This window comes from Scomber japonicus, chromosome 3 (assembly GCF_027409825.1).
Source record: "Scomber japonicus isolate fScoJap1 chromosome 3, fScoJap1.pri, whole genome shotgun sequence".
NCBI lineage: Eukaryota > Metazoa > Chordata > Actinopteri > Scombriformes > Scombridae > Scomber > Scomber japonicus.
This window is the reverse complement of record NC_070580.1, coordinates 37,477,482-37,486,358: the sequence shown is the minus strand read 5'-3', so window position 1 is coordinate 37,486,358 and position 8,877 is coordinate 37,477,482. Positions and strand designations below refer to the sequence as shown.

At 46.4% G+C, this 8,877-nt stretch overlaps 1 protein-coding gene across 1 annotated transcript; it reads right to left on the bottom strand.

Moving 5' to 3' along the window:
* Positions 1–1,496: 1,496 nt before the first annotated feature.
* On the bottom strand, positions 1,497–4,225 carry rbm15b (RNA binding motif protein 15B). Its single transcript, XM_053315948.1, has one exon. It carries the CDS (start codon positions 4,223–4,225, stop codon positions 1,700–1,702), a length of 2,526 nt encoding a protein of 841 aa, XP_053171923.1. The 3' UTR covers positions 1,497–1,699.
* Between the last annotated feature and the right edge of the window lie 4,652 nt (positions 4,226–8,877).

Below are 8,877 nucleotides of genomic sequence, written 5' to 3'. Positions count from 1 at the left end.
TTTTTGTTTAACTAATAATCTTAAAAAGCTTCAGATGTTCAATTAAAGTCATAAAAGACCAAAAAAAAAAAAAGTCACATGTGAGGAACTGGCTGGAACATCTGAATATTTTTGGTTTTTTGGTTTTTAAAAATTGCTGAATAATAAATTTTCTGTGGATTCATTAATAAATAAACTTTAGGGGACAGCTTTCATACTACTACATCTTATTTACACTCATTTAGTCCCCTCCACTCATAAACTCTTATTATTCTCTGTGTAGACTGGTATTACGTGTCGGAGGCGTAACGGTATCGTGTGTTCATCCGTAATATTTCGTTTCGTGACCCAAAATAATTCATTTAATAATTCACGTAATCTTTTTTGGGAGCGCATCACGTAGCCGTAACAGTGACTGAGTGCAAAACTTAATTATTAAACATATGAATTTATATATCTGAGCTTCTTTATATACAGTTAGACTGAAAATTACAGTTTCAGTAATGTTACGTTTTTCAAAATAAAAGCACCAAAACTCGTATCGAACCGTGAAGAGGTTAGTTTTTACACTCGAAAGTTTCTACGGAGCCAAATCTGAGCCGTTAAGTTTCCTTCATTCATTAAAAAAAGAGACGTGAAAGCAGAAGTGAAAGTTTTGATGTTTAATTTTGAAAAATACAACCCTGTGTTTAACTATTTTCATTCAGTTCTTTTTTTCTTTTCACAGCGTCAAATCTCTCCAAACTCTCTTTTTGGTTTCAGATCTTTTTTTTTACTTTCAGGTCAATTAGTTTTTTAGTTTCAGACTTTTTATTTCAATTTTTATTTAAATGCGTCGTCGTGTTTGTTCAAAATTCAATATCAAAACTTCCAGATTCAGTTTTGATTTTGAATTTTGAACAAACACGACGACGCATTTAAATAAAAACATTTTGAATAAAAAGTCTGAAACTGAAAAAACTAATTGACCTGAAAGTGAAAAAAAAAGATCTGAAACCAAAAAGAAGAGATTTGACTCTGAAAAGAAAAAATAAGTGAATGAAAATAATAAAACACAGGGTTGTATATTTCAAAATTAAACATCAAAACTTTCACTTCTGCTTTCACATCTCTTTTTTTATGAATGAAGGAAACTTAACGGTCCAGATTTGGCTCCATAAGTTAAATCTTTGTGACGTCAAAAACTAGTTTAGAGCCGATCGTGGTTCAGTTTACTGTACACTGAATATCTGACATAATAGTCTAAGAAGATTATTTTTACATGTTAAAACGTCTCGAGCAGGATTAATATTTGTCCTCCATCACTTACACGACAATTAAAGCAAACATTAACTCTTTAAATGCACATATGAGCCCGTCAGTAATGTTTTAAGATTCAAATAAAAGTCAATTTATCTTTTAAATTTAGTTTTTTTTAACCTTTCTGTACTTTGAGTGTCGTTAATCAGCTGATATATAATCTGATTGAACGTCCTGGTGGTTTATCGGTCGGGCTGTAGCTGTCATGGCCGAACATGAGCGAGGAGGATAAAAGTAACGAGGGAGTAAAAGAAGAGATATAGTGTAAATTTTTTGTTGTGTTTCACTTATAAAGAATATTGGCTAAAACAATAAAAACGTCTTTCATAAAAACAACTTGGAAGTAAATGAAGTCACCGAGCTCGTCCTGCGTGTTCATGCCTGTAAGTGTCCGTGTCCTCTTCAGTGTAATAATCAATAATCAGTTAGTGTCATTGACGATAACGATCACCATGTGCTCCTCGTCCAGGTTTCCCACAGTCCTTTTGGCGGCCTGCAGGTACTGCTGGGAGAAGTCTCCGGGGGGGAAGGCGTACAGCATCGCCCCCGGCCCGCCTTCCTTAGCGGCGGGAAGACTCACGACGCCGGCCGCCTCCTTGTTCCGCAGGTAGGTCACGAGGTGGCGAAGCAAACGCACCTGCAGGCCGGGCTCGGGGGCCGGCGCCTGGCGGTCGACGGGCCCCTGCAGAGCCAGCAGGATGGCGAACCCGTCGGGCCGGCCCAGTTTGATGCGGCGCGTCACCTCGTCCAGCCGCGTCTGGTCCATGCGGAGCCGCTGGGCGATCTTCAGCTGGCTGGGCTGCTGCTTCAGGCTGTCCCGCATCACGCCGCTGAAGAAGGCGGCGCCGCCCTCCAGCAGGAACAGCTCGGTGGGGAAGCTGCTGTTCTTCAGGGCGAAGAAGCCGTGCCACGTCTTGGCGAGCGTCGCCTGGGCGAACTCCGACAGCGAGCCGGGCGAGGACGAGGTGTGCGTGTCCGTGTGGGCGGCGGGCGAGCCGGCGGCGATCACCTCGCTGTTTCGGTGGTGGTGGTTGTTGAGGTGCTCGCTGGAGGAGCGTTTGCTGTGGTGGCGGCCCGACGGGGGGTCTTCTTCATTGTTGGTGTTGGAGGAGGAGGTGTGGCGCCCCCCCGCGCCGATGTCAGGGGAGTGGCTTCTGGGCTCCGTGGTGGAGTCTGGTGCTCGAACTCGCGCCCGGTCGGGGCTGGCGTCCGGAGACACCGCCCCTCCCGGCGCTCGCACCCTAGACCTCCCCCGCTCCCGCTCCCTCTCCCACTCCCGCTCCTCCGGCTGCCGCTCAGCAGAGGCGCTCCTGCTCCTCCTCCTGCTCCTCCTCTCCTCGCGCTCCTTCAGCCAGCGCTCCCGGCTGCGGCTCCTCGCTGCGCGCCCGCTCCTCCCGAACGCCTCCACGCCCCCCGACGCCGCCCCCCTCCTCTCCAGGCTGCGGGTGGGGCTGGTGGGGAAGTCTCTCTCTCTCTCCAGCAGGGCGCGCTCTCTCTCCCTCTGGGGGGCGATGCTGTGGGAGGGGGGCGACGAGCGCTCCCTCGTTCCCCTCAGCTCCCTCTCCAGGCTGCGGTGGCGGCTGTACGCCTCCCCGAGGAGCTCGTAGTGGGCGGGGAGCGGCACAGGCGGCTGGTAACCAAGCGGAAACGGGCGAGAGGGGCTTTCCTCAACTTTTGCAAAATCCACCCTGAGTCTCCGCTCGGGGCCGCCCAACGGAAACCCCCTCATCTGAGTACAGGCGGCTTGAGCTGCGTCCAAACTCTCATATTGAATGTAAGCAAAGTTGTCCCCCTTCACGTAATCGATGTTCCTGATGCTGCCGAAGCGGTCGAACTCTCTGGCGAGGGCGGCGAGCGAGTTCCCCGGGCCGAGCCCCCCCACCCAGAGCCTGGTAGTCGGGTTGGCTTTCCCGTAACCGATCTTTATGGGGTTTCCTCCGATCAGTCGCCCCTGCATGGCCACTTTGGCGCGGTGAGCCATGTCCAGGTTCTGAAACTTCACAAAAGCGTACGCCCCTCCTTGCCCGCGAGCCGGACGTTTAATCACGACGTCTTCGATGATGCCGTACTTATCGAACCCCCGCCGAAGCTCCGCCTCCGTCACGTTACCATCAAGGTTTCCTATGAAGAGGTTGCTCGTCGCTCGCTGGTCGTCCTCCGGTTTTAAATCCTCTACGACGGGCATCGGCGGGAAACCATAAGGTCGCCCTCGTTCATCCAGCATCCCATAATAATCCAGCAGCCTCTCCCTCTCTCTGCTCAGCCCCAGCGTCTCCAGAGCGTAGTGTCTCGCCCGGATGTCTCTGATGGTGCTGGCGCCCGGCGTCGGCGGGGAGAGGGAGCGCTGCCGGTAGGGGTACGGAGCGTGCACAGGAAGATAACTCACATCTGGCGGCGTCACGCTCCGCCTCCTCACGTACATCGGTTCGATCTTCAGCTGGCGGTCCCCCAACACCAACCTGGAGGATTTGGCGTGCCGCGCCTCCTTCGCGTCCTCAGGGTGCCTGAAGTTGACGTAGGCGACGCGTCCGAGCTCGGGCGTGTGAGACAACTTCACGCTAACGTCCCCAAACTTCTTAAACTCGTGAAATAAAGCGTCTTCCACGTCTTCGTCAGACACCTGCGGGCCCAAGCTGCTGATGAGCAGGGTTTTGTACTCCAGTGTGCCCGGCCTGGTGGAGGAGGTGGTGCAGGAGGAGGAGGAGGTGGAGGAAGAGGAAGGAGGGGGGGGCCGGCCCAGGAGGCTGAGCTCATGCCGGTGGTGCAGCTCCAGAGCCGGCCGTGGCTTGTCCCTCTCCCTGCTGCGGCTCCTGCGGTGGTAGCTTCGGCTCTCCGCCAGCAGCAGAGCCAGAGGAGGCGGAGGCAGCTCCTCCCTCCGCTCCCGGTCCCGCTCACGGAAGCGTTTGGCGGCCCTGGACGGACTCTCTCTGCCGGCCTGCCTCTTCATCTCCTCCCCGCTGATGGAGCTCCAACTTCTGCAGCAAAGCAATCAGACCTTTTCGGTGGCGCTGCTTCCGTCTGTGTTCGGTATTATTTAACGCGAGGCGGCCGAGGACAGCGCTCTAACCCTCCGGATGCTCAGTTGTTGCATAAATGTGGGAAAAAAGCGGTTAAAACGGTTTAAAAACATGTCAGCATCAGAGGCTCTGCACCTCCGCCGCCATCTTGGACAATAGGAATGTGCGCGTTCCCAGCGGAGGGCGGGACCGCGCTTACGTAATCGGCGTCGTGACGTTTGACGTTTTTGTTTTGAACAACAATCAAAATTTAAAACAACAGAAAGGGTTTTTTTGAAAAGTTAGATTTATTTCATCCACTAAAGTATGGAGGGCTAAACGTGGCAAATAAATTAATAATAATAATAATAATAATGTTGTTTTCTTATAATTATAAAACAGATTTATTTAGATTTACTGTTTATAGCGTTTTATTTGTCACTTTCTTCCACTTTACTGCTCTGCCCATTTCTATTAATATAATAATTTATACAGATACATCTCAGCTTTATTTGTATTTATGTTTCTTTCTATGCAAAGATGCAATAAAAATAAGAATAAACATTATATATATATTTATAAACGTTTCTGTTTTATCACAATACAATAAACTATTAATGTTAATACCAGTGAACTTATTTTTTATTTTAAATGATGTAGATAGGTAAATTATTATTATAATTATTATGAATCAATTTGTAGTATTTGTATCCTGGCAACAGAGATCTGAATTAACTGTAATTTTACTTTTTTTATTTCTTTTCTTTTTTTCTTATAAATATATTTGTCATAAATGTGTTATTTTAGTAATCTGAATATATGAACTTACCTTTACGTTAAATGAAGAAGATCCACATTTAAAAACATGCATGTTAAAACATTTGTAAGAACAGAGTTGCAGATTTAAATCTGAGAATTTCCCTTTTAAATATTCTTTATAGTTATTTGGAAAATATCTAATTTACTAAGATCTTTTTTTAAAACATCTAAAAAAAAATGTTTGAGAAAAAAGATTTTAAAATAAAATAAATAAAAGATACAGATAGCTGGTGCAGCTGGTGCAAGCAGAGAGATATTATCATTGTCATTATTCTTATTCTTATTCTTAGTAGTAGTATCAGTCCAAATCCTGGCTGCTGTATTCTGATTTAACTGTAATTTTCTATTTTATTTATTTTTTATATGTGTATATATATATATATGTGTGTGATAATGATAAAAACACATTCTGCTCATTAATATCACACATACTAGTTTCTAAACTGATTTTTATATCAAAGTATAAACCTACCACAAGCTTTAGTTCTACCAATCTAAAGCACATTTAAACAACCACCTAAACCAGGGGTGTCAAACATGCGGCCCGTGGGCAAGAACCGGCCCGCCGAGGGGTGCAATCCGGCCCAGTTTCCTTTGTGTTCTTTTCCTTCCTTCCATCTGTCCTTCCTTCCTTCCTTCCTTTCTTCCTTCCATCTGTCCTTCCTCCCTTTCTTCCTTCCTCCTTCCATTTCTTCCATCTGTCCTTCCTTCTTTCCTTCCTCCCTACCTTCCTTTTTTCCTTCCTTCCTGCCATCTGTCCTTCCTACCTTCCTGTTTTCCTTCCTTCCTCCCTTTCTTCCCTCTTTCCTTTTGTCTGTCTTTCCTTACTTCCTTCCCTTCTTCCTTCCTTCCTTCCCTCCATCTTTTTAATGATCCGGCCCACATGAGATCAAATTGGTCTGTATGTGGCCCTTAACCATCCTAACAGGACGTTAAAGAGTCTGTATCTCCTGGTGCACGCTGCCTGTTTAAGGGTTAACACTGAAACTTAAATTCACAGGAAATGACATCAGAGTTTTTTTGTTTTTTTTTCATATTTTAATGAAAAAGTAGAATAAGTACAGTTTGTAACAATGACGGGGCTTTAACAGGAAAGGTCAAAATGAAACATCAGCATCTTATTAAACTTCCTGTTTCCTGTTTCAAGTCTTCATCAAACGTCACTCGCTCCTTTATAATCACCATTTCTGATTCTTTTACAGTAAACACCTTTTTTTTTTTTTCTGCTTCCATCAAACAATTAAACATTTTTCCCTTTCCCTCTCGTTTCCTTTTCCCGCCAAATTCAATCCTCCTATTTTAAATTTTAACCCTTTTATTGGTTTTATCTCCCGACTGGATGAAACCGTGACAGATCATTCAGCTGCTGATCGGAGGTGGAAATGAGTTTTTTTTATATTCACAACTTTAAACAGCAGCAGAAACCGTCTGGATTTAATCATTAGGACAAAAAAATAATAAAATAACCCCGAAAACAACTATTAAGAAATTTAAAAAGAAGAAGAAAGGCAAAAAAAAAAAAGTCCTTATAATAAATATCTTAGTAAATAACTTTGCTGACTGGTTTGTGCCGTTTGGACCCTCGAACTGTTCACATCAACCTTTTTAAACCCTCCTGTTGTCCTCAGGGAGGGATGAGGAAGGACAGGAGGGAGGGATGAGGAAGGGAGGAAAGAAGGAAGGAAGGAGGGAGTAAGGAGGGAGGGAGGGAGGGAAGGAAAGAAAGGATTAAGGAGGGAGGGAGGGAGGGAAGAAAGGAGGAAGGAAGGAAACAAGGAAAGGAGTAAGGAGGGAAGGAAGGAAGGAAGGAAGGAAAGGAGTAAGGAGGGAGGAAGGAGAGAGGGAGGAAGGAAGGAAGGAAGGAAAGGAGGAAGGAAAGGAGGAAGGAAAGGAGGAAGGAAAGAAATATGGAAGGAGGAGGGAGCAAAGAAAGAGGGAAGGAGGGGAATAACAAAGGAAAAATTAAAGAGAGGAAGGAAGGAAGGAAGGAAGGAAGGAAGGAAGGAAGGAAAGAAGGAACCGTCAAAACAGATGGGGTCAATTTGACCCGGGAGGACGACAGGAAGGCAGCTGTTTCTGGGCGACTGTGTTAAACTCTTCAATTGAAACAGACTAAAGTGGAGACGAGTCTCTAGAGGAGGGAGATCCTTCCTGGGATTCATTTATTGATTTATTTTAATATAATGGAGTTTATTCACTTTCTTGCTGAGGGCAGTGGTTATATGTAGATCCTGGATATTTAAAAAAAAAAAAAGGTAAAGATGGAGTGACATCACAGAAAAAAAAAACAGCAATGATTTTCCAGAAGTCGTCTCTGCATTAAATCAGCTGTCAGACGTCGTGATGCAGGAGCTCGAGATTCAACTCCTGGAGCATCTAACCTCCGACTGCTGCAGATTCAGACCCGGGAGCATTTAACCTCCGACTGCTGCAGGAAGTCTCCAAACTGTGATGTCATTTAAATATGAAGCTTTACTGTTAAACACCACCCGGTCCGCTCTGAGGCTCGGAGCATGCAGGAGGCAGCTGGTGCTTCGTGTCCAGAGAGTCAGAGGAGAGGAGAGGAGACAGAGGAGAGGAGAGACAGAGGAGAGGAGAGGAGAGACAGAGGAGAGGAGAGGAGAGACAGAGGAGAGGAGAGGAGACAGAGGAGAGACAGAGGAGAGGAGAGGAGAGACAGAGGAGAGGAGAGGAGAGGAGAGACAGAGGAGAGGAGAGACAGAGGAGAGGAGAGGAGAGGAGAGACAGAGGAGAGGAGAGACAGAGGAGAGACAGAGGAGAGGAGAGGAGAGGAGAGGAGAGGAGAGGAGAGACAGAGGAGAGGAGAGGAGAGGAGAGACAGAGGAGAGGAGAGACAGAGGAGAGGAGAGGAGAGACAGAGGAGAGGAGAGGAGAGACAGAGGAGAGGAGAGGAGAGACAGAGGAGAGGAGAGGAGAGACAGAGGAGAGGAGAGGAGACAGAGGAGAGGTGAGGAGAGACAGAGGAGAGGAGAGGAGAGAGGAGAGACAGAGGAGAGGAGAGGAGACAGAGGAGAGGAGAGACAGAGGAGAGGAGAGGAGAGACAGAGGAGAGGAGAGACAGAGGAGAGGAGAGACAGAGGAGAGGAGAGACAGAGGAGAGGAGAGACAGAGGAGAGGAGAGGAGACAGAGGAGAGACAGAGGAGAGGAGAGGAGAGGAGAGACAGAGGAGAGGAGAGGAGAGACAGAGGAGAGACAGAGGAGAGACAGAGGAGAGACAGAGGAGAGGAGAGACAGAGGAGAGGAGACAGAGGAGAGGAGAGACAGAGGAGAGGAGACAGAGGAGAGGAGAGACAGAGGAGAGGAGAGACAGAGGAGAGGAGAGGAGAAGATTCCCCTTTCATTCTTACAGTGAATTAAAGGGACGCTGACGTTGAGGAGAGTAAAGCTAAAAAAGCCCTTTTCAGACATGCAGCTCTTTAGTATCTGATGCTAGTTTCTAACGTGTTGGTTTCATATCTGGAGAAGTTTTACATAAAAGTAACGACACAAACCTTCGAAACCTTGGAAACAGCGTTTGTAAACCACAGTAATAATCAGACCAGCAAACCCTCGCTAGGTGTGTTTTAATATACAGACAAATTAAATGAGAGTCTCTATTAAAGCATGCTGCTGTCACTCATCGCTTGCAGAACTCGCTCTTTTAATTACTGATGAAGTATTCACTGATTGGTTGAGACGTCAGCAGCTGAGTGTTAGTTTCTCTCTCCGGTCACGTCTGAATTAAACTGGAAAGAAAGAATAAAGACACAGAAACCCGTAATG